This window comes from Ambystoma mexicanum, chromosome 3q (assembly GCF_040938575.1).
Source record: "Ambystoma mexicanum isolate Mex_15411 chromosome 3q, UKY_AmexF1_1, whole genome shotgun sequence".
Taxonomy (NCBI): Eukaryota; Metazoa; Chordata; class Amphibia; order Caudata; family Ambystomatidae; genus Ambystoma; species Ambystoma mexicanum.
Genome location: NC_090926.1, coordinates 57,391,951 through 57,417,371, shown reverse-complemented (window position 1 = coordinate 57,417,371; position 25,421 = coordinate 57,391,951). Strand labels below are relative to the sequence as shown.

Here is a 25,421-nt window from a genome sequence, read left to right as displayed (position 1 = left end):
TTAGAGAAGAATAAACCTGGGGCACAACCCTCCCTACTGTAAGGGACTGGCCGGAGGGCCGAAGCAACACGGTAGACAGTCCTTGAGCAGGTGTAGATGTCTTTCGGCAGCAGGAAACCCACAAGGCAGTCGTCGCGAGGAGACCAGATGAACAAAGGTCGTGGGTACAAAGTTAGCAATATTAACTCTTGCGAGCTCCGCATATGCGACCAACTCAGTCGGCGGAAAAAAACAATCTGAGGGACCTAGACACGTGAGTGATTTTGGGTACACTAGACGTCAAGTTAGGGATGGTGTTACAGTCACGCCCATGTCGATGTCCCCTTTCGATCTTCGAAAGAAAGATGCAATACTCTGCGATTTCCACTAGATTTCGGACTATATGCACAGCATGTGATTCTAAGCAGATTTACAAGCATCAGAAACAGCTTTATAAATATAAGGACCTGCTCTTTAAAAGTCCTTCCCTTGCTAGAAGAGATATGCCTACTGCACTTAGGTCACAAGTGCCAAATGAACCCTTTGTAGGAGGCTAGGCATATTTAAAGCAGGCTGTACCACTGTTGGCAAAGGCAACAGGCAGTTTTTAAGTGTTTTCAAAGTTTGGAACAGAAGTAGTGAAGTTCTTAGGAGGCACTCTTCCAATTACACTACATAAGGCACATCCTCTGGTATATGTGGAAGTTCTTAGACCAGGTATTCAGCAACTAACATGAATAGATAGGGGTAAGCAGGAAAGGGACTCAGATGTTTTTCCTGAGAGGACAAATATTTGAAAAATCAATAAAGTCTACACCAACACTCAATATTAATTTGGACTTCCTAGCGCATAGTATTAAAAATAATTCAAATGCACACATGATAATCAATCATAGCCTAGGAGGATAGGCAACATTTACAAACCTTAGCCGAAGGTTTGCAAGAGTTAAGAATACCTTTTCGCAACAGTTACCTTAGCAATACATTTTGGGGAAGAATATTTACACCATCACCAAAATTAGTTGCAATGTTAAAAAAACATTCCTCATTAGAGACTTCAAAAATGCAATCAAAATTGTAGTTAAGTACTAACATTCTAATGGTCCAGAGTTCACTGAAGCCCCCCTCCCTCCCTGCAGGAACAGTAAAAATATCTAAGTACTCCCAGAGTAAATTTAGGAGCCTTACAGAACAGGTTGAAAGTTCCATAGGAAACAATGGGAGGAAAGACAATGGACCATCGGCTTCAATGGCGGTAAATCAGTTCTACCCCTTAGGTGCAGATTCTGTGGTAAACAACCCCAGGGAAAACCATAAGAGATCCCAAGGAAGAGATACAGAGTTCAAAGAATGAACCAGAAGCCCCATAGGAATGAAGCAGAGCAGGAGGACCCACAACAGAAGTTGATGAGGAAATGCGGTAGATACTTGCCTTCAAAGAATCTCAACCCCGGACCAGAGTGAAGTTGAGTATCTCGAATAATCACCCAGTCTAGGACACAGAGTCACATCAGTGATTTTGATAAAAACATCTCCAGAAGGCAAAACAACCCGCTAAATCCAGTGCTTCTTTGCCTATATGCATTTTCTAGGATTCGGTACCACAGGCTTGTACCCTGAGCCACCAATGATCCAGAAACCAAGTAAAGGAACAAAGGGTCTTCCTACAACATCAACCTTCAAGCCTGGAGAGAACAAATCTGGGAAGGAAGACTCCAGAAAGACTTGAGAACCTGCAAAGATGGATCCTGGCAAACTTGTGAACCAAATATGTAGGCAGCACAGAAGCAAACAATCCTAGGATGGAGGTACCCTAGAACATCCCTGGGGCAGCGACTCACAGCCAAGCAGATGATCCTATGGGTAAATGGAGGGTATCGACAGTCGATGGCCCAGACAGAATTTTCAGTGTAGAGTGCTCGACCCAGCAAATGTGGGGAGACAGCAGGAGACTTCAGGAAACTCGGACTGGACCTCCAGAGGCACACAACCCAAAGCTGGATTTAACCAGCAAGCATGGCCAAGTATGGGCTTTAAACAATGGTAACATCTCCATAAGATGATCGGCAGACCAATCACCTTGGGGGCTGGAGACAGATGACCAACCATACTGGTTAGTCATTAGGACTGCCACCTAACCAAGACCACCTCCACAGGAAGTGAGATGGAAAGCTTAGAGCCTTACACTAGCCAAAACCAGTTTAAAATCAATATGGTGGCTGCCATTTTGGGGTCCCAGAGACCACTTGATCAGAACGGCCATTTCATGGCCAACTCGTCTTTGCCTTGAACAAAGGGAACCCTAAACTACAAAATGGCTGTCAGCAGGATTTAAAACATGCACTGGTACTCCAATGGCTACCAAAAAGGCACATTGGGCTCATCTATGGGTTCATCTTTGGCCCCAGCGTACGTAAACGTATTAATGTATGCATTGGAAATCCAACATATTCTAGAACAGCAGAAATGGATGATGAAATAGGCCATGTGGAAAAGATATATCAATTACATCTTTGGCATTTGCAAGGGTCCCAAAGAAGAATTAGAGTCGTTCCTAATCTATCTGAATGGGTGACACACCGAGTATTCAATTAATGTTGGAAGTTGGCAGTCTAGGTGTACACTTCCTCGATATTTTGATTACTCCTAACAACGACCGACATATCACATCCATATATCGTAAACAAACTGTGGTCAACGATACACTATCAAGCTATCATCCCTCACATCTCAAAAACAATCTGCCCCTCAACCAATACACGAGAATGAGAAGAATCATTTCTGAAGATTCAGTTTCTGGGGAAGCAACAGAGAATGTTAGCGAAAGATTGAGCAAGAAGTTATCATGGTTCCATATCAGAGAAAGCCAAATATTGGAGTGACACACAGACTAGGAAAACCCTTCTTATCCCAAAGAGACACCAGAGTGAGCCCCCCCTTTGTACACTTAATGAAGTTTTCTAGACAAAGTGGGCAGATTAACCGCATAATTTTAAAAAACTGAAAAATCGCGAGGCTTAACACAATTTACCAGACTATTCCCAAAACCACCCATCATAGCCTGCACTAGGGGTAGTTAACTTCAGAGATAACCTAGTCAGGTTAGAAAGAAGTGACCCACAAACACAACCATTCATGTCCAAACCGAATTAATTTGGACATTCCCATGCCTGCATCGCAGCCATTGTAATAATATACAAAAGGGCAACTACGCAAGACATCCTTGCACAGGCCAGAAAATGTATCTCAAAAACTATGCCACGTGTGATTCGAAACATGTGATATATGGTCTAATATGTCCCTGTGGGCAATTTTATGGATGACAAACCTTCAGGAAGATTAAAGAGAGCATACATCCAACATCAGGACTAACAAACAGAGATCACTGGTTGCTATAAACATTTCTGAAAACAGACACCCGGGAGCCCAACTCAAGTATGTGGTTTTGGAAGTAGTGAGTTCACCTGCCATAGGAGGTAACACTAATACACTACTAATGAAAAATAGATGTTTTGGATCCATATATTGGATTCCATGGCAAGCACAGGTATGAAGGAGGAATTCTCATTGACCGCTTTTCTCTAAACCACATAATACACATCTCAGCAGGATTTGCAGATGTTATCTAACCAGGAAATCAGAATACACAGAAGATTCTGGAACTGACAACTAGCTAGACTCTTCTAATACACACACTATTTAATGCATCTATCTCACTTGTAGAGTTTAAACATCGGGAGCCTGGTTAATGCCTTGCTCCACCCAGGGATGAACAATTATAATAAGCACAAATGAGCAAGGACATATCTAACCCCACTCAACTCAACACCAGATCAAAACAGTCAGTGTACACAACAACGTGCTAAAATTCTGACAGCTACTTTAATTCAAATTCATACATATAAAAGTAGCCAAAATTAACTACAGCTAATTGATATCAGCACAGGATAGTCAAAAATACATACAACATGTGGCATAAGTATGCACATAATACAAAGAAAACCAGCATCAATCATTTAGTTTACAAATAGGCAATTACATTCCATATTTATCATTGTAGAGAGTGACACCACAAAATGATAAAGTAATTGCAATGCGAAATATACAAGTGTGTACAAATAACGGGACGACTATAAGAAATGGGTCAACACAACTGTGTTCCGGTCAAAAGGCTCGGCGAAGCAGGACTGAACCTGTCGTGACGTCGGGCCCCCACCAGAGCCCTCCGGTGGGATGCCGGCTGGCAAACTTCGTTAGCGCGTGGAAATCCATCTCCACCGAGAAGAACACTGTCGCCGACTCACTCAGCAGGGAACTGCGCTCTTGCCACGAGTGGAAACTTTGTCAGGATCAGGTGGACCTACTGGTTCGACGATGGGGCAATCCCCAGATCGTTCTGTTTGCGACGGCGACGAACACCAAGTGCCAGAGGTTCGCCAGCAGGTTTCTCCAGCCGGGGAGCATGGGGGATGCGTTTTCATTCCCCTGGGACAGCCTGTTCCTCTATGCGTTCCCACCGTCGCCTTTGTTCCTACGACTCAGTCAACTCAGACGGTCCCGGTACATGATGATCCTCGTCACACCGGCGTGGCCGAGGCAAATATGGTACCCGCACCTTCTGGACTTGTCAGCGTCCCCTCCAGTCAAACTTCTGGCAGACGCAGATCTTCTCGCCAGGGAAGGAGGCGCAATCCTGCACCACGACCCGTCGTCGTTGAACCTGCAGGCCTGGCTCCTGCAGCACTAGAATTTGGTGGATATGAGATCCCGGCGGATTGCAAGGAGGTGTTTGCCAAAGCCAGGGCTTCTTCGACTCTTAAGTGTTACAGACATAAATGGAAGAGGTTCACCGTCTTGTGCCTTGCACAGAAGATAAACCCTCTACGGATTACGGCCCCTCAAGTGCTGCCGTACTTGCTGACGCTGGCCAAGGCGGGGATGGCGCATGCCTCTATCAAGATCCATCTGGCGGCTATCTCCTGCTACACCAGAACCCCGGGGCAATCGTCGCTGTGGTCGCATCGCCTGGTTACGGAGTTCATGAAAGGACTTTTCCACTCGTTCCTGCCAGTGAAGGCTACGGCCCCGCCATGGGAGCTCAATGTGGTGCTGACTAGGCTCATTGGTCCCCCGTTCGAGCCTCTGCATTTGGCACCTCTGAAATTCCTGTCATGGAAGACGGCGTTCCTGGTGGCCATCACCTCCACACGACGAGTGGGAGAGATCCAGATCCTTTCCTGTATGCCTCCCTACCGAACTTTCCACACAACGAGGGATGTGCTTAGGACACAACCCTCTTTCATGCCCAAGGTGCCATCGGACTTCCATCTTGGTGCTACCTGTTTTCTTCCGGTCGCCTTCGTTGCCGGCTGAGAGAACTTTGCACTCGCTGGATGTTGCTAGAGCACTGAAGTTCTACGTGGACCGCACAAAGGCTTTTCGGAAGACGTCACAGCTGTTTGTGAACTTTGGCCCTGTGAACCAGGGGAAGGCCCTCTCCAAGGACTCCATTTCCAGGTGGCTCTCCGTCTGCATCACACACTGTCATCGGTTGGCAAACCGACCGTTGCCTGGCCATCTTAGAGCCCATTCGACCATTGGATCGTTGCAACTATGGCGTTCCTGTCTGGTGTGCCCCTGCTGGACATCTGCACGGCTACTACGTGGAGGTCGATGCACACCTTCACGAGATTCTACTGCATCGACCGGGATTCCAGGGAGGAGTCCAGAGTCGGCCAAGCAGTGCTGCGCAACCTGTCTGCTTGAAGGTGAGCCTGGTGAGGAGGTAAGAGATGCTTAATGTTGAGTTGTTGAAATGCTTACGTTGAGCCTTGCCACATCCCTGGTTGTTTATGTGTGTACTGCTATGTATTCTTGTATTCAGGAGCATGTGATTCCATGCCAGACCCCATGCTGGAGAAGGAACAAGTTACTTACCTTTAACTGTTGTTCTCCAGCAAGGGTCTGTCATGGATTCACATGCAAACCCTGCCGCCTACCCCTCTGCGGGTCTTCTCTTGGTCCTACTGCCATTTTACATGCTACCAAATCTGAAGATGGCTTCCAGGGGAGGGGCTTAGGTAGAGGGCAGTCATTGGCTGGGGGCAGTATGACCAGGGACCAGTGATTGGTTATTAGGAGAAAGACAGTTCAGAAACGAAACTGAAACTGATTTTTTCTTTTACTGAGGATTCCCAGCCTGACTACGGGGAATGTTCAGGAGCATGTGAATCCATGCTAGACAACAACAGTTACAGGTAAGTAACTTGTTCCAATCCTCTCAAAGATCCAAATGAAGGCATTGGAACACAGGTAATAATATGTTCAGTAAATATCCATAACTGACTTCCAACAAGCACAAACTTTCCAGTTTCCGGGCAGCAGCGGATGAGTGTCAAGATCCAATGACTATAATGCATGCACGCTTTATGCATTTCTTTTAGCTTCCGTTAACATGGAACATTCTCACCCCTGTGCCGTTATGTTGATATATGGTAAGAAGAGCCCATCCTCTACCTCTGATAATGTATGCAGAAGTAAAAGGCTGAAATTGTCATTTCATGCCCCTTTCCGGGTCAGTTTCCGTTGTCATTTTAAAGAAAGCATGACTTACACCACCTTGTGTTATAACTAGAACAGGGTCATTAACGCCTCATCCGTAGGGCCTTGTAATGCCAAATTCGTATACTGCTTAAATCAATGTGGAATTGAAGAATGTCACAGTGTAGTTCAATTTTTTCTCCACATCGTAGCTGTCATGCAGTGTGCAGAAAGCCACGCCACTCATCTCCACGTCCATCTTTTACCCCCAATTCAGAAACCACTTAAAAGGTGAGTTAGTGGTGTTATGCAATACCGTGACTCTGAAGGTAAGGGGCACCCCGGCAAAGCTGTCTGGCGTATGATTGAGATGTACTGGCAGATCTACATGTTTCAAAGTTAGAAATGTAAGGTCAGGCAGGAGCATTTGTGTTTAGACCGGGGACATGCTTGAAGTGGCCTTAGCCTACCCTGTCCATAAGTGGGCTTTCCCCAGTGCCTGGCAACCAACAGAGTAGACCAGATATCAAACAAATGACCATTGAGATAACAGATATGAAAGCGCATATCACCTCGAATCAGGGTGTGCAAGACACGTGTGAGTCAAAGAGCCATGAGGATGCCGGAGACAAGTAGCACTGTATTTAGGACTCGTCAGGGCTGCGCCGTGTGCTTCCGGAACTGGCAGGGCTGGACATGAATTCAGCTGCAACACTAGCGTCCCACAGCGTTTCGAAATCACTACGCAGTATTTTAAAAAGTGATACATTCAGACACCATCGGGAAATATAATCCATGCTGGGCAGAGATCACTGAGTTCAGGAACAGTCAGATATTATGGGCAGCCGAACCGCACTCTTCTGGGCTATCAGCACCAAACCGAAGGCATTGTAGGGGTTGTATTCAAATCTGGATGTGCAGTGCTACATTACGTTCCGCTTACTGCATTTCACTTTACACGTCACCTCTGCTCGAAATGCATTACGTTCTCCCGAGATCAGCTGTTGTGTTGCCGCTCTCCACGTTCCACTGTCCTCCATTACCGTAATCTTTGTGCGGTCATACATTACGTTACGTTACGCATTACGTCCGGAGGTACTTTGCTTGTTTTTTTTTTGCTTTGATACTGAAGCTTGCTTATATTCAATCGTAAATCCACCGTTCTAAACTGTTTAAACAACAGCATTTCTGCGGCGGCATTTCTAAGGACTTACTAATTGAAAATCCTACTAGAGCTAAATATAAACTGTGGCACACTGATTGCATCTCCACTCTTGAAGCATGTAGAAAACAAATTGTATAAAGAGAATGCATTCCCTGATAAAACATTTCGATCTATAGAATCATATTTGTTGAAATGTCCTAGTCCTAAACACAGGAATATATGTTTTCGTTTTCATCTTTGTAAGACTAAATAAGTATTGGTAAGGCAACGTAAATTACTTCCTGGTGACATTGTCTGTAGATTTGGCTGTGTTCAGAAACAACCTGAAAACTTAAAGCATCTATTAGCTGTATGTCCTAAGCTGACAAACCAGCGAAACACTTATTTAAGACCGAGTTTCAAAGAATTCAGGAGGACCATGACAACAGAAACGTTGTGGTCAAAATTATTAGATTCTAAATTCACAATGGTCCAGATTGCAATTGCAACATTTATTTTACATTCACACCTTGAATAATTAGGACTTTTATTACAGACGTACCCGACTACATGTGCATTATGACATTATGTATGTAATCTTGTTTATACTGGTACCTCATTTCAGAATTTGTCTTCTGGTTGTTGCTTTTTCTTTTTTTTACTCTTTTCCCTTTTCAATAAATTTTTTGTACAAATCAATAGACCAAAACTGTATATCTAGACTTACTTATTGTTGTTGTTTCACCAAACTTACTTTTTTATTTTTCTAATTTTCTATTTAATTTATTAACTGCAATGTAACAATTGGTTCTAATTTATTACTTTATTTATTAATGTATGCAAATACACATATACATTTTGTAATATGGTTATATTTGTAAATATTGAAAGGTTAAGTTATTTAAACAAATCAATAAAAAAAGTTGTGCACAAAGTAAGAGTTTGTAAAAAATCACTTGTAGGGTCACAAGTGGTTAAGCCTATGGAAGGAGAGTTGGAATCAACTCTACAAGGTAAACCACTGCAATTCCCAACTGAGAAAAGCACAGCTACAAGGCAAGAAGGTAAGTACCCCAAGCCTAAACAGTACCTGTGGTCTGATGAAGAGTGGTCCAGCTGGATTCTGTCTTGCTACATAAGTGCAGACCCTGGTTTCCTGAGCCTCAGCCGTGGGGACAAGAGGGAGGACGTCTGGAGGGCTCCGGCGGCAGCACTTGGGAAGTCGTCGGCAGCTACAGGCTCTTTTTGGTTCAGCAGCACTTTGTAGTTTCAGCGCAAGCAGCACCGTTGCAGATCTCAGATACCGGTTGGGAATCCTTCACTTCTTGGGTCCTGCACTCTGGTGAGTGGACTCAGGATCTGGTTGTCCTGCTTCTGGAGGGTCCTCCTGCTTCTGGAGGGTCCTTAGGAGACTCCTGGAGCTTCTAGCCAGATTTGTTACTGCATCAGATGTTTCACTCAACTACGGATTACTCGACCCCTGGCATTCGGTTCTTGCAGCAATGAAGAAGTACAGCCAGTGGGGGAAGATTGTCTAGTGGAGTTTGTCTCTGGGTTAGTTGGTTCCACTAACCCAAGGGGAGAAGTCGTCCCTTCCGGAGCTTCTCTGTCGAAGTGAAAAAGGAGCAGAGCAGCAGGGCTTCAACGGGCAATTCAAGGAGGATGCAGCAAGCTTCGTTCACGGTTTCTTCGTCGGGTGTTTCTCGCAGTGGTCGACTCTGCCTCTAGTCCCAAAACTCTCACCTTTAAGCAGGCTGCTCCCATTCATGCACAGTTAAGCTGCCAATCACACAGCAGGGTGTCTGTCCTGAAAGGACAGCCAGCCAATCAGGACTGGTTGCATTCAGGCATTCCTAGAGATAAAGGACAAGGGAATTTCGGGAATGTCCCTTCACATCCTGCCCTTCCTGACACACTGGAGCCAGCAGCGAGCTTCAGGGCTGAAGCCCGCCAAAGGCAAGACAAACAAAGGGCACAAATCAGCCTCGACAGACAGAGTAAAACCAAAGAAAGACCTCACAAACAGAAAATTGTGAAAAAATAAGTCAGGGGCGATTTTGACAAAATGGTCACCCATGGGTGCTGTACTGCAGCTGAGGGTTCAGCCTGCGGTAGACAAGCACAATGGTAGGAAAATGTAAACCACTGCCACCAGCCATTTAATGTAGCGAAAGTAACAAACACGTTACATGAGAATGTAGGATAAGGGGCTACTAGGCAATCTCGCAGCACTCCACATAAGATGGTGTGTGCTGGACCTACAAAGAGAAAAGGCAAGTCAAGTCAACTTCACTTTACTATTTTTGGGAACAGTAGTCCACCCAAGTAGAGGTATTTAAACCTTATGAGAAATCTCAGGGACCCTGCACTGAAGGTGCTGTGCGTCACCCTACAAAAAGTAGATGCCTATGGAGTTTGTCAGACTCCAGAAACAGTTAAAACACAACATCCAAATCAGGTCAAAAACACATGAGATTCAGAAAAAGCACTAAAAAGAAAATTCTTCCTAACAGAGTATAACTACCTTGTGCCATTTGTAGTGCTCCCTGGCTTGGGAAGTACTATAGTAACCCCTCCAGAGTGGACCTCAAATCCCCTGTGCAGGCCTTCCAGCTTGTGCTCCATCAAGTGGGCACCCCTTGAGCTTCTGTGATTTTTCAAAGAACTGCTGACTAAGAAAAGCTGCGTTAGAACTGGAACTGTCCCATTGACTTTGGCTGTCATGGTTTCCTAAAGGCTCCTCTTTTGAAACCCATTGGCTTTGGCAGTGCTTGTTCCCTTACAGGTTTTAATTGTTGACACTATTATTGCTGGGATAAAAGACTACCTTAATCCCTCTGGGAGAAACTATCTATTGAACCAGATGAAAGTGTATTCTACTTTGATTCCAACCATTTTCCCTCCTCAACGCAATTTTGTAATGGTGAATAGAAATAAGTGCCAATACTGACATTGATTGATGTCACTCCGTGTGTTGGAACATGTTTAGCATAGAAAGAAATTACTCACCTGCATTAGTGGTTCTTGCTTAAATGAATTCTATCTTCCATTGAATGTAACTATCAGTTGCTGATTTTAAGAATGCTTAATTTGCCATGTGTATAATGTTGGGAAGGAACCAGGGTCCTCACGAACCCCCCAATGGCTTTAGAGTAAGGCAAGACCTCTTTAAGGCACTATAATGGACTAGGGGGGAAGATAGGAACGGGAAGGCTCTCTCATGCACACAATCACATACACAGACATAGGCAAGCACTGAAGAAGGTAGTTATGTCTGATATAAGGGGCAATTAAATATTAGTTGAATAGATTGGTAATGTTACATCCTAGGCATTTTAAAAGCTTAACTAGTTCTGTAGATGAGTCAAACTCCCCCTTCTTCCCCGAAGGAAAGTGGCCTGTGGGATTCAAAATAGACTGCAGGCTTGGTGTGCGGTGTTCTGCACTATGGCCAGCATGTACTGTCTCACCAGGTGTCAACTGTCCGTCAAGGGTCCATGCTGGTTAAATATAGGAATCACATGTTTTGAGCGGCACAATGCAGAATGGGACCAATTGCAAGAGTAAAGTGTGGAGGAAACTACATAACCCGATCAACGTGAGCAGGGTGAGTGGAATATGGAGAGAATGACTGGAACATGGATAACAATGTTTTGTTTTCTTTGGGCTAGGCCTCAAGGTTTGTAAAAGTCTGCAGAGCTGCGGTGTGTTTTTGCATAGCTAGCAAAATGTAGAACGGCATGCCCTGACAAAACTGCTGACAACGAAGAAAGAAGACTCTGGAGCATCCCTATTGTGGAAGGACCGATTTGGCTGAAATCATGATCCCGCTCCAGTGAAAGCACCATGGCAAGCCAAGACTATATAAACCCGTGCTTGAGACCGCTTTGGCAGGAAGAAACGGAGCGAGGCACAGGAGAAGACCGTTCAGGCAAAAGAATCCTTTGCTACCACCGTCATTTGTAAGATTAAACTTGTTATCCTTACAAGATCACCTTTTGCCTTATTTCCCTAGAGGGGAGTGTTGATTCTGGTGTGAGCGTAATTAGGTACACCCTTACAATATATATATATATATATATATATATATATATATATATATATATAAAATGTAATATAACCTTAAGTGTGTAAGTGTTTACTTGGTGCCTTGTGTTCATTGATTTCATTGTGCTACTTTACAGTTCACATTACCCCTTTTAAGATGAGCCTGGCTGCTCAGTCACTCTACCAACATGTGTAGTACAGGCCTATATTAAGAGTTGGGTGCCTAATGCCAAAAGATAAGTCTTGTGAAGTCCCACACCAGATGGCCTTTACAAAATCTTACCTAAAAGTGGCCCTAGCATCCCTATATACCCTATATATAGGAATTTTGTCTTAATAGTGGGTATGCAACTTCTGAATTCTGAGCAGCGCTTGAGATCTGTCCCTGATTTTGCTCTGTGAGGTAAGATTCTTTGCAATTTTCCCTGGCTCAGTGGTCTGCAAATAAATTCTCTGTAAGAAATTAGGGTTATCTCCATGATTATTTTCCTAGCACATCAGAGGTAAAACTTGGATTTCTTTGTGAAAGCGACAAGTATGTAGCTAATTTCTATAGATTTTGGGGTGGAATAGTCGATTCCTGATTACGCTGAATGAGGTGAAATGTCTTCACTGATTTCTGTAGGGAATGTGAAAAATATGCTATATTTCCCTACAAATCTTGAGAGGTGTATGCCATTTCTCCTTGAGGTAGGAGATCTGACCCAAATTTCTCTCACCGGTGAGCACCTACCATGAAATGTTTCTCTATTTACAGAGGAGGCAAATACTTACTACTGCATAGAATTTCACCTTCTTACCTTACGTTTGACCAACGGGAAGCCATGCCCTGGCGCCGGGGGACGGGCAGGTTTGGGTCCTTTCATACTTTTTCTTGATGACGAAGAAATAACTGGTGAAGCAGTAGGTGAGCTCTTTCTGTTAAAAGGGTTCTCCTTGCAGGAGGACTAGACGAGAAGCATTAATTAATGGCAGAAACCTTGATGTTACAGACGTTAACACTCCATCCTCTCCCCACCCTGGGCCCCTCCCATTCATTAGAGCATGATTGGCTAGGGCCTTCACACACGCTATATCAGGGCCCGATTCTCCCCTTTCATGGATTAAGGGATCTTCAACCCTCTTGCGTGTGCATCACAGATCTTAACCTCAGTAGTCCTTGCCACTAAAGATCTGCATACCTTCTGGTTTGACTAAAGAGAACTTCCCAACCTTTTTACATGTGCATTACAGATAGCACCTCTAGAGAAAAGCATACCTTCTCTACCACATTTGCATCGCACGCGAGCACACCTCATGTCTTTTGATCCCACCTTCAAATAACCCTCTGCTCTTGCCCATCACTAATCTCACCCCCACAATCTAACCCTTAATATTCTTGTGCATCCTCCACTTGTGCTGAAGTTCTAAACTCTGTATCTTACCTTTGGCAGGGTCTTTAGTGGAGGTGCAGGATCACCCTCACTTTCCACCATGACAGCAGGGCTGGAAGCAGGCGGCGCAGGGGGCTTGGGAGGCGGTGGTCGGTGGGGGCTTGACCTCAGGCTCCCACATGATGAACTTCTACTGCTCTGTGGAGAGGTGGCCAGAGCTAAACCATGATTGGCTAGTTCACAGGCAGATAGGCTGGCAGTTTTAGTGCTTCCATTTGATTGGTCATGGGCTGCAGCATGCACAGCAGGCTCTGAGGAGCTCTTGCTAACTGTCTCATTCATGGAGGGGTCCAAGGAGAGGCTTTCAATGCTGATGGCTGGGGAAGGTGTGCTAGAGGAAGGCTCTGAGTGAGAGGCCCGGCTGGTAGACAGAAGGCTGGAGTGCTGTGCTACAAACATACAAAGAAAGGCGAAGCTCAACATTGGTACAATGAACCCCAAGTTACTAGAGGTGATCTTAACTGAGGTCCTTAATTCAATATATCCCCTACTACTCGATACCAAGATATAGGCAACTTTTTGCACCACCCAATACTTCACACATCTGAACTGCATTCTTACCTAGGGGGGACGCATTGGGTGCCTTGGGAGCTGCTCGCTTCTTGGACTTTGGGCTGCTGGTGGGTGTGATGCCATACCAGGGGTGTCCTGGGGCATATGAGCTCTCTCCAGCTTCTTCCTCCTCATCTTCATCTTCAAAGGGGTTGTATGGCTTAGGCTTTATAGGGGGTTTCCGAATGGAGGGTCGACCTTCACGGCTCTGTGCAGGAGACTCGTGCTCTTCGGCATGAGGCCCGGGGGGTGTCCCAGGTGGTGGAGGGGCAGCTTTCCGTCTCTTGTCGGTTTGGACTAATGCAATCCATGGAGGCTCTTTATGAGGTTTGCAGTTTTCCACCCTTAGAAGCACAAAAAATAGACAATTGTGGGCATGGAAATGAGTGGAAAAAAAAATTAAGTTTGACCAGACCATACATATATTAGTAAGGATGACGGCTAATGGCAATTCTGAACACCACTTAGTCTATTGACAAAGAAAAAGAGAAAAAACGCAATATTCTTGTATACAGATTCTCAGCACTGATCAGAGGTGCTATTGTAACCCAACTTAATGTGACTCCATTAATCAACCTCAGAACGATGAAAGGCTGAGTCAGCCCTAAAATGAAGAAATAATGCAATTTGGGGATGCTGAAATAGGCAAGACATCGGACTTCTCAACTTCACTGCAGTGTGAACCTTTTCTGCGCAATGATGATCCTGATCACTTATTAGTTGGGTGGGGAGAAATTACATAAGTAGTGTATCAACAGTCAAAAGCTGATGGTCCAATATGAAGTGCGAGTCTTATATGAGGCAAAAATAAACAAAAAGGTCTTCAGCATTGTTAGGAAAGATTTTCTCTTTGCACTTTCCCTCCATAGTTTCCCATGGAACATTCTTTTTGCTCTAGTTTTATCCTGTCCTGACTTTTGTTTTTAAAGGGAAGTGAAACCTTCAGCTTCACTTCACTGGCCTCTTGCTCATGTTCTAGGGAAACTGATCAGTTCTTCAGACTATCAGTACTGGGAAACATTGTTTCCGTTTGAATTTTTGTATTTTTAAAATTTCACAGAGAATCTTACAGTGCAGGGCCGGTCTTTGTGTCAGGCAGCTCAGGCGGCTGCCTGACGTCAGTCAGCCTCTAGGGGGCGCCGCGGTGCTCTCTCTGAGTCCTGGCTGATTTAATTTTGATGTGTTATTAAGCGAGCGACCAGAGCAGTGCTGGCCTTTGCCCTCAGGTCAGCATCAAAGAGTGCACTGCAATTGACTCGCAGCAACATTTGTTTGTTGCTTTAAACTTCCCCCCCAGGGCCCCGGTGGCGCTGGCGCCAGGCCGCCAGCCAGGCCCTAGGGCGCACGTCCAGCGTGTACCTGGGCCCCTCAGGGTATGTGCGCGTCTGCGCACTGATAGCTTAGGGCTGGGGCTCTGGCTGCCTGGTGTTATTTTTGCCAGGCCAGCCCCTGCGGCCCCGCAGAAAAAACAGGAGCGAGCAAGTGTGTGGATGTGGATGCACATGCTGCATCCAGTATCAGGTAAATACTGTGTTGGGGGCTTGGGGAGTTGGGGCGGGCGTCGCAATATAATACATTTTCTTTGCTGCATTAATATGCAAAATGCGGCGGCGGCGCTGCGCACGGCCCGGGGTGCTGTATTATCAGGCATGATGTTGTTGTTCCAACAGCACCCGGGCCGTGCCACGCTGGCGCCAGGCCGCCAGCCAGGCCCATGGGCGCACGTGCAGCGTGTGCCCAGTGCCCATCAGGCTATGTGCGCGTATGCGGTCTGCGCACTGATAGCTTGGGGCTGTGGCTCTGGCTGCCTGTTGGTATTGTTGCCAGGCCAGCCCCTGCGGCCCCGCAGAAAAAACAGGAGCGAGTGAGTGTGTGGATGCACATGCTGCATCACTAGTATCAGGTAAATACTGTGTTGGGGGCTTGGGGAGTTGGGGCAGGCGTCGCAATATAATACATTTTTTTTGCTGCATTAATGGTCTCACCTTCTACTCTGGGCTCTGTGGGCAGAAATGTTAGTGCAGTGGGTTTGTGCGCTCACTAATGTGATCTCGTCTCTCACCTTGTGCTCTGGGCTCTGTGGGCAGGGATGTTAGCGCAGTCATAGTGGGTTTGTGCAATCACTAATGTGATCTCGGTTCACCTTGTACTCTGGGCTCCGTGGGCAGGGATGTTAGCGCAGTGGGTTTGTGCACTCACTAAAGTGATTTTGTCTCACTTTATACTCTGGTTTTGTGGGCAGGGATGTTAAACCCACTGCACTATGCGCTCACTAATGTGATCTCATCTCCCCTTGTGCTCTGGGCTCCGTGGGCAGGGTAGAGACCATGAATATGGCACAGGATGCAGTATATACAACCAACAAAGAACACCAGATGCGGAAGGGGGTTTTGGAGGCAACCTAAGCCAAATGGACAATGACGAGGAGACACCTCAACCCAATAAACAATCACTTTAACATTCTTTGAATGGGAATCAAGTGTATGCTTTGATACAGTAAAGACTTGGATTATTTATTTATTTATGCAATGTGTGTCAGATACAGGTATCCGACAAACATTGCATAAATAAATTATCTGTCTCCATGTACCCGACAAACATTGCATAAATAAATAAATAAACCGGTTCGTAGCTTGAAGAATATTTGCTCAGCAACACTGCTCAAAACTATTATCCGCATAGTGAAGTAATGGCTTGGCAGGCGAAGAACGATGGTCTGGAGGGTTGCCCAGAGCAATGCCAGAGGTCAAGATTTATTCTAAACCTTCCAGCCATCGACTCTTTTGTTTTGCTATTGTCACCCCGAGTGGGAAGGGTATGCCCAGACGTGGGTCCCTTGCCTGCTGGGCCTAGAGACCCAAGCTACTCCTCACTGATGACGCCCATAAATGCTGAAACATGTCTGGGGATGCTTGTGGTCTTGTGCAAAAGGGATGTGACCTAGCAGTTCGGGCTGGACTACCCCTTTGGGGTTGGGACCAAACCTGATTTGCATAAGGTTTTTCCCCTTTGGTCTGGAGGGTTGCCCAGAGCAATGCCAGAGGTCAAGATTTATTCTAAACCTTCCAGCCATCAACTCTTTTGTTTTGCCAATGACGAGGAGACACCTCAACCCAATAAACAATCACTTTAACATTCTTTGAATGGGAATCAAGTGTATGCTTTGATACAGTAAAGACTTGACTGTTGTAAGGATACATGGACCAGGATTATTTATTTATGCAATGTGTGTCGGATACAGGTACCCGACAAACATTGCATAAATAAATAAATAAACCGGTTCGTAGCTTAAAGAATATTTGCTCAGCAACACTGCTCAAAACTATTATCCGCATAGTGAAGTAACTCATCACCAGTGCCATGGAAGTGGTTTAAAGTGTAATTGATATATAGTTTGGAAAGGAAGCGACATGAAAGAAATTGCGCTACTTTAAACTATTTTGGCCATTTTCTGGGCTTGCAGGGAAGCACCATGGGCCAAACGGGTCTCCGTTTGTACCGTTTCGGGGCCCACGGTGCCTCCCTGCAAGGCACGCCCACAGCACACTGCACCTCCCCTCCCATCTCAATGCCAGCACAAAACCATTTAGTGACTAATGGACTACCATTAGCAGTTTCCTGCCGGCATTGTGATGGAAGGGGCTGGTCTTAGCTGCAGGGGGACCTAAAGTGTTTTTATTGGTGGGCTTATGCCCCCCACCCCAATGGCACGAAAGTGGTCGGAGGGAGCCAATAACTTCTGTAATGTCACGTAGTACTTTGTACTTTGTAGTACTTTGTACTACGTGACATTACAGTCGGAAGGGGCAGCGCCCGCACCCGACCTGCAGAACTTTCCCCACGTCATTGCACTGCCCCACAAACTGGGGAATTCCATCCCCTCCAGAGGCTCCAGGGACCGAGGCAATTGCGCCCCTCGGGGCTATTGCCACCCCGGGCAGTTGCGCGCCTCGCCCGGGCCAAGAAACGGGCCTGGCCTCGGCCCTCAGGCAGGGCAGGGCAATTGGCAATTAAATTAGCAACATTTGTTGCTTTATTACCTTCCCCCGGCCCGAGGTGGCGCCGGCGCTGCTGGCGACAGCCAGGCCCATGGGCGGACGTGCCGTGTGCCCTCCTCCAGGCTATGTGCGTGCACTGACACTGAAGTGTGGATCGGTTGGGGCTGGCTGGTGTTGTCGGCCCCGGCCATTACAGAAAAGAGGAGCGAGTGGGTCACTAAATCCTGAATTTGTTCCCATCACAAGCACACACTGTCAACCAGCAGCAGACCAACACAATCAACCAATACAGTTTCTGCATCCTGCCCTCGCTGATTGGCCTTGTTTCAGGAAACCTGGCAGTAACTACAGCCTGCCGAGGCAAGCACACTTCTTTCCTCCTGCTCCCGTCCTCACAGGTGAGGCCTATTGCTGCATAGGCATTCTATTTTAAAATGGTATTGCGGAGATGACTAGGCCATCCAAGAACAGCCTCTGGAGGCCACAAAGCTAGACACTTTTGTCAAGGCTCAAGTAGTCATGAAAAAGGAAGCGAGCACTGGTGGTGGACTCTCCTCAGTAGATCAAAAGGCCGGTTCTCGGAAGACCTGGGCAGAGTGTCACCGTCAGAAGATCTTATACAGTTGCACGTTCCAGCGGGGTCGGATTGGTCGGTCTGTTGGCCGGGCCAAAATCACTTCGAGGGAGAGCGCCTGGGGGCCGGTACCACGCTTGGGCCGGTTTGGGGGTTACTACGCCCCCTAGTTCCCGCTCCCGAGTATATTGTTCGTCGTTCCCCCTTTCCTGGGCATGCACTGCTGACTTTATTTTAGTGGAAGAGTTTCATACATTTCACTGTTCGCTCAGACTTGTCTTATACTCTTCCTTGTCGTTGTGTTTCTTTTGTTTGGAATAGCAATCACGCTAGTCTAACGAGATAAACAAACACCTACACGAACGCACCTTGTGAATGATGGTGTGAAGGATGGATGCAGGCGCTGGACCAAAAGCTGAGCGAAGTCTGCACAGCAGCTGGCTTGGGAAAGCGACTCAGCAACTACAGTAGAAATAGTCTTCGTGGACGGTTGGTCCGTCTTCCGTATAATGCAAATACCCAGACTTGCAGGATACATGCTTCACTTTCTTTGTTCCGTTGAGGGCGACATGCTGTAGCATCAATTCATGGCCTTTAAAATACCCTGCACGGTGTAGCTTCTGATCTCCTTTAACACAAACGCTGGGAAACGGCCATGACTAGCTAACGCAACATTAATCAAAGCCAGGTCTCTAAAGACTTTCTGGCGTGTGACCAACCAGTGCGCAAAATATGTTTCAGGGCGTGGGCTCTTGATGCCACCCATTTCTGCATTTGATACACCAGCAGCTAAACACACCCTGGGGAGGCAGTGTTCTGACTTGAGTGTCGTGTAGACCGTTGAAACCTCCGTCCCCAAGTGACGCACAGGGGAACTAAAAGAAACCCGCTGTGCGACCTTTGGGGCCACAGGTGGGAGATGTGACTTCCCGGATCCACGGAACCTCTGGAACACCGATGCTGCTGTCAAAAAGGAACGAGGTTAAGTACCAGGCAATTACAATATATAACGTTAACCAAAGGATCTGAATAGTCTTACCTATCTGGTGTTAGGAAAACCCAGGAAACCTAGGAGGGAGATTCGAGACTCAGATAAGGCGGTCCCTAGAACAGTAGAACCGCAGATTAGCGTGGATGCAGGATAAGCCACCTGTAGGACTGAAGGCGTTACTTGAATCCCAAGAGGGAAATGGCATAGAAGTTCAGCAAGGTACCAAGGGATGATCCAAAGGCAAGTTGGGGTTGTGTCCAAAATCCAGCAACAGGTAAACAGTTCCAAGCAAAGGTACAAAGGAGTATCCGAAGGAGTCCGAGATAGAGTTCCGAGATCAAGGTAAATAGTAGAGCAAAACGTAACGCCAAACAGGGTCTGAAGACAGCTGAGAAGCAATGAGTGTTCAGTGTCTCAAGCCTTATATACTGTGCATTTCTGGGTCATGTGACGTTTCTGGGTCATGTGACGTCCACCAAGGTCACGTGAGGAACGCCACGCTGGATCACGTGATCGGCGTGGAGATGTAACGCCGCCCCTTCTGCTGTATGTTCTCCATGGCAACTGCCAGTGCAGGAAGGGTTGCAATCGAGCCCGTACACCATACCTGGTACGGAGCTTTCGGTCCTTTGGGTTAGCCGAATCACATGAGCCTCGAACCCAGGAGGGAGGTGTTGGGGAAATGCAAGCAGTGTTCTGGTGTGCAGTGGATCGGTGTGCAGAGGATCGCCTAACAGGCAGCTCCTTCTGCATAGTCCATTTCTCTCCCAAGCTCGGGACAATGTGCTTTGCCATAATGGAGAAATCTGAAAAAGCCCAGGGCTGTAAGGCTGGGGGGTGAGGGTGGAGGGCAAAGCGCACTACGCTTGGGGTACACTGGAGATGCTTCCCCCGATACCTGCAGTACTCCAAGTCCCTTGAAATGAAATTTGTCTATACACAATGTGCAAGGGCCGCTGTTATTCAAGCAGCACGCGACTAGTAATTTGCAAAAAATAAACTTAACGAGTCCCAAGAAAAGGTCATCTTCCATCCTTTAAGAATTTGATTGTTTTTGTTTTTATGTTGGGATGGTAGACATCGTTTTTCTTTGCGATCTTACAGTTTCATGGTGCTGTCAGGAGCTAAAATGAGTGATCACGAAAAAAACATTTAAGAATTTTGAGAGTTCACAAGCATGAGCGAAACAAACCCCAATACTCGAACTGCCATTTCTCTGCCGCGATAATGCACTGCAGTGTGTTTCAATGTAAAGTCCACATTGTAATGTCATAATTTTAGAAAGCCACCTCTCCAACATTAACATTGGGAGCTATGTTGAATTGTACATGCATGTTAACTCTCTACATATGTTTAAAGTAGACTTTACCACTCACATGGAGTAGTGATATTGTTTACGTGTGTCCCTCCTAAATATATTTAACTTCCCGTGAAATATTTGATGCAATATATCTTGCATAAATGCATGTATTTTAATGCTCAGATAGACGGGCTTGTACAGCTATTAGTGGGTATATTGCTGGTGCTTGTTCTTGGAGGTTTGAGTAACACTGTTCAAGACCAGTTCATCACCTTTTAAGAGTGGCTAAATGTTTGAGGTCATACGAATGACATTAGTGTAGATCTGAAATTGTCGATTCTCTGACCTGAGTCACAGCAGCAAACTAGTCATTGTTTCTAAAAATAAAGAGCAAAAGCAGACTAACATAACCAGACCTGTTTGGGTTTGACCCTCTTATTGCTGTTTTGTGAGGTTCATGAAATTCAGCAGATGCCAGCATTGACAATTATGTTAACTCATAGTCCCCACTCCCGCTGCTCAGCCTATAACACATGCATGAGATCACAAGTCGGGGTAGGGGGGCGCCAACGATGCTTCCCGCCTGGGGTGCAATCTGTTGTAAGACCGGCCCTGATGCAGTGCAATGGGGATACTTTTGTATCACCCTATCTTTTTACACATGGAATTTGTGGTTACTTTTGGCAGCAGTTACATTTTTACTGTTTTTGCATTAGTTTCAATGTGCACACTCTTATGTATCGTATTTGGCTACTAAACAAAGCTAGGGCCCTAAAATGGCTATGCCACAAGAATCCCTCAGAGGTCAAGATAGTCCTTATCAGTTCATGCACTTGCTTCTGCTTTCGCAGGCTAGTACGTCTTTGGGATTTAATATGAGATTGCTGTTTTCACCACCCGATATCCCAGTATAATCAGGATATTATGGCCAGCAGAGGAACAGGAAGTTCCTCTTCCCATGGAGCCCAATAGGACTCCATGTGGTGGGAACCACTGAAGCACAGGCACCGTTGTTAACAGAGCCAGTGCTTCCGTGAATTATCTGTCAGTAGGGGCCTGAACTGCCCCTACCGGCAGACTCTGATTAAGCACGTCTAGAAAAGCTACCGACAACTTTTTCCAGACAGGCATACTTATAATGAAGCTCTTTGTGTATGCGATGCCCGGCAAGGGGGTTGGAACTGTCTAGTCCCAGTCCACAACGATCATGCACAACCCAGGCTATGTCCATAGCCTCAGAAGTGCACAATAGGGGCACCCAAGTACCATCTTGGGGCCTCCCTTCTGTTTTCACCATTACTAGTGTGGTTGTTCTCGTTAGCCTTTCTTCTACCATTATGGGAGGGGGAGGTGTGTGTGTGCGTTTTGCCTTTGGCGGGAAACAGTAGGTATTCCCGACTAGGATCCACAGTGTCTGGGAAGGCAGGAAGTGGGGGAGGAGTCTCCCACCCCCCTGTACTTTGTCTGCCAGAGGGCCTGAATAGGACCAGCTCCCACAAGGGGTCTGGTTGTCCCGATTGGACAGCCAAATGCCCCTTTCTGTAAAATGCTGAGAGTGATTGCAGAGGAGTGTATGCTGGAACTGTATAAAAGGTGAGGCTTCTGGAGTGTAAAGCAAGCCGACCACTGGAAACAGAAGTAACCAAAGAAGACAACCAGAGATGCCTTCAGACCCTTTACAAGACCGTGAAGCGACCACTGCTTTCCTGACCCAGTTTTCTATGCGACAGAGGAGCTCCAAAGAGGACAACTCCTTCCCTTTGGCTGGTGGGAACAACCAGTCCCAAGACAAAGTTTGAAACGTCTTGAGCTGCGGAACCCCAATACTAGGAGGCCTGCTGCCCATTTCGAGTGCATCGTCCTGGAAAGACCAAATCCGTCCAAATCTGTGCCAAGCCCGTAAGGACACTCCAGAGATCCAATCCAACTTACCCAGACCCCCTCACCAGAGTGTGGGACAGCAGGAAGCGAAGAAGATTCACCGGGGATCCGTGTCCTTTGTTGGTGCTGCTGAAAAGGTGACAAAACCGCAGAGTGAACCAAGAAGTTGCTGAAAGTCGTGCCGCAGGTCCCCCCTCGAGACTGCTGCTGGAAGACACCATTCATTGTCCTGCCCTCCATCACCAGACCAAGGAATCCAGAGCTGCCACATCGCGGAGGAGCCAACACAAACACATTCTTCAAACTCAAGGTTTATTCCTTACCTTATTCCAAGAAGTCGTTCCAGAGCATTGGAGTGCACATAGAGGTGTCCAGGGCAACCCCCTCTTGCCTCTGACCCAACCTGCTGATTGTGTCCCCTTCTCGAGTCAAATTTTTCAGTCTCCTTTGTTAGTTGCTAACATGCTGCTTCAATAACTTTAGACACTAGAAGAAAGCTGCAGGAACTCTTCATTATTCGCTGTTTGTCAAGACTTCAAGCCCTCTCCGAACTGCCTTTAGCTAGGGTTGCGGGTTTGGAATTAAAAAACTTGCTAGGACGAAGAAATTGTCTCTAGAACCTTGAACTAAGCTTGTGCTGCACTAACCACTTATTTTCCTCCCCTTAAGTGACTTTTCTATATTTGTTTGCTGAGTAAATGCATTACTGTATAACCTGTTGAAAACCGCATGAGTGCGCAATTACCGATAACTTTGTCTTTTCCTTTTCTAACGTTGCTACAATTGTAACCGTGAACAAACATAAAAGTGAAAGTGCCCATTGAAGTGCATTATCTAGTATTCCTGAGTGTTCTACTGTAAACGTCTGAAGTATTTAACGTGATTATGGTGCAAATATAATACACATATATTTATATAAAAGATATAAATGTAAGTGCTTCTTTGCTGTGCCTGTCTTCGGAGTACTTACCCTACAGCTCACATCTTCCTCTTAAGATAAGCCTGACTGCTCGGTCACACTACCAAGGTCCTGAACTAGTACAGACTGATACTAAGAGTTGAGGATCTACAAACCCCCGGCCCGGTCTTCTTTTTTTGCCATTTCTTTGTGGAAAGGTCCTTCTTGAGATTTACTCTGCACGTTAAACCCGGTTTGGTCCCTTTGTTCGCTTTGCCTTTGGCAGGATTCACGAGTGAAGCCCGCCTCTGGCTCCACTGTGTCTGGGGTGGGCAGAAAGTGAGGGAGGTGTTCGAAACTCCCTGTTCTTAATCTCCTAGGAGACAGAAATGCACTCTTAGGTGAATGGCCGGCTGGCTGTCTGGTAAGGACAGCCACCCTTCTGGGTGACTGACAGCTAGACCGGAATGAATGGGAAAACCTGCATAAAAGGGGAGGCTTTTTGGCTTGGAAGACAGTCGACCACTGGACGAAGGAATCCGAAGTGGACACCTGCTGCAACTCCTGGACCGTTGGTTTGCCCGGTGAAGCCCTGCTGCTGTGCTGAAACTCACTTTTGTTTCGACTAGAGAAGCCCTGCAAGTACGACCTCTCCCCTTGAGTTGGTGGGACCAATCAACTCCAAAGTAAGCCACCTAGACATCCTCTCAGCGCTGGTTGAAATTCCACTGCAGTTGCTGCTGGAACCGAATAGCCAGGGAGAGGAACACCAGATTGTGTGTGTTGCTTTTAAGCCGGCCGGGAGCTCCAGGAAGATCCTCCAGACTCCCAGGAAGCAGGACTGACCGCGCCTGAGCCGCCTCAACAGAGTGCTGGACCCCAGATGCAAGAAAAGACGATCTCAACAGCCAGGAACTGCAGTGTTGCTATTTGCGGTAGACGCGAGGAGCTGAAACACCGAAGTGCCACTTGTTGGAAGATTGCTGGTTGCGGTCGGGGACCGTCCCATTGTAGAGCAGGAGTTCCCAGAAGTCCTCCCTCCACGACTGAAGCCCAGGAACACTAGGATCTGCAGAGCTGCACAGGAACAGAATCATCATTCTCCACAAAGGTCTCCCAGGTTTCAGCAGAGATAGGGTTTAAAAATCACAAATCCACTGGTCCTCTAGCCAGCGACAGCACTCTCCACATGTTCCTGGAATTACCACTATTCAATGCTGTACACATACCTTGCCAATTAGAGACAAGTTCCTTAACATGTCTAATCTTTATCCAATTTCTGTATCAATGTCTTAATCGTCGGATCTCCCTAAATGCATATACAAAGAAATTGGCTTCTTTTTTAGGTCCCTTATCTCCTAATGCAATATACGTTTAGCTTTATTGATTTCATGGACAAATGAGTATCTCTTTTCTACTACTCAAAGTTGTACACTTCGAGCTCACTCTGACAGTTTGTCTAGAGACTCTAGACAGTACAGATAGCCATGCTTCAAATTCATCGGATGAAGCCCGGTATAAGCCTGAATACGCCTATCGACTTGCAGCCATAGAGTCGAACAGGCTTTATGGATGTCCCACTCCGACCATGCCACCCTATTACCTGACTGATTAGGGATCAGCTCCCCGGTCCTTTAGATCGTTCTACCGATTCCCCCATATCCCATTTAAGGGAACGGATAGCATGGTCACTCGGTGCCCTTCAGCATGCAAGATCACTAACTATTCCTACCAGACCATTATTTCCACAGAGGTAATCCAATGTGGCCTTCGCCTGACCCGGAGACCAGGTTGGTTTCCCCAGGACGTCACCCTACGTTCTACCATTTAAGATCTCCAGTTTCCATCCACTCAGAAACCCCCGCCAGCTAAGTCCTCTTGTGTTTGCTTCACTAATCACCATTTTACAATCCACCTTGATGGTACCTAACCTGTCAGAAGCTGTATGATCCCTGCATATGGCGTTGCGGTCACCCCTCATGAGGATGGTGGATTCCTGACCCACCAAATAATGAGGCTATCTATGTACACAAAGATATCACCAGTAGCCCCCCCCCACCCGGGGGGGGTCATATACATTAGTT

The 25,421-nt window shown here is 46.5% G+C and overlaps 1 protein-coding gene across 2 annotated transcripts in view; it reads right to left on the bottom strand.

The window, feature by feature from the left end:
• The window catches only part of MICALL1 (MICAL like 1), a 453,077-nt gene that overhangs the window by 205,172 nt on the left and 222,484 nt on the right, over window positions 1-25,421 (bottom strand). For both annotated transcript variants that reach the window (XM_069653074.1, XM_069653075.1), the window contains exons 9-11: window positions 13,705-14,039; window positions 13,135-13,532; window positions 12,511-12,657 (exon numbers count right to left, since the gene is read on the bottom strand). In XM_069653074.1, the coding sequence (XP_069509175.1) occupies window positions 12,511-12,657; window positions 13,135-13,532; window positions 13,705-14,039 (880 nt within the window). The remainder of the gene's footprint in view (window positions 1-12,510; window positions 12,658-13,134; window positions 13,533-13,704; window positions 14,040-25,421) is intronic.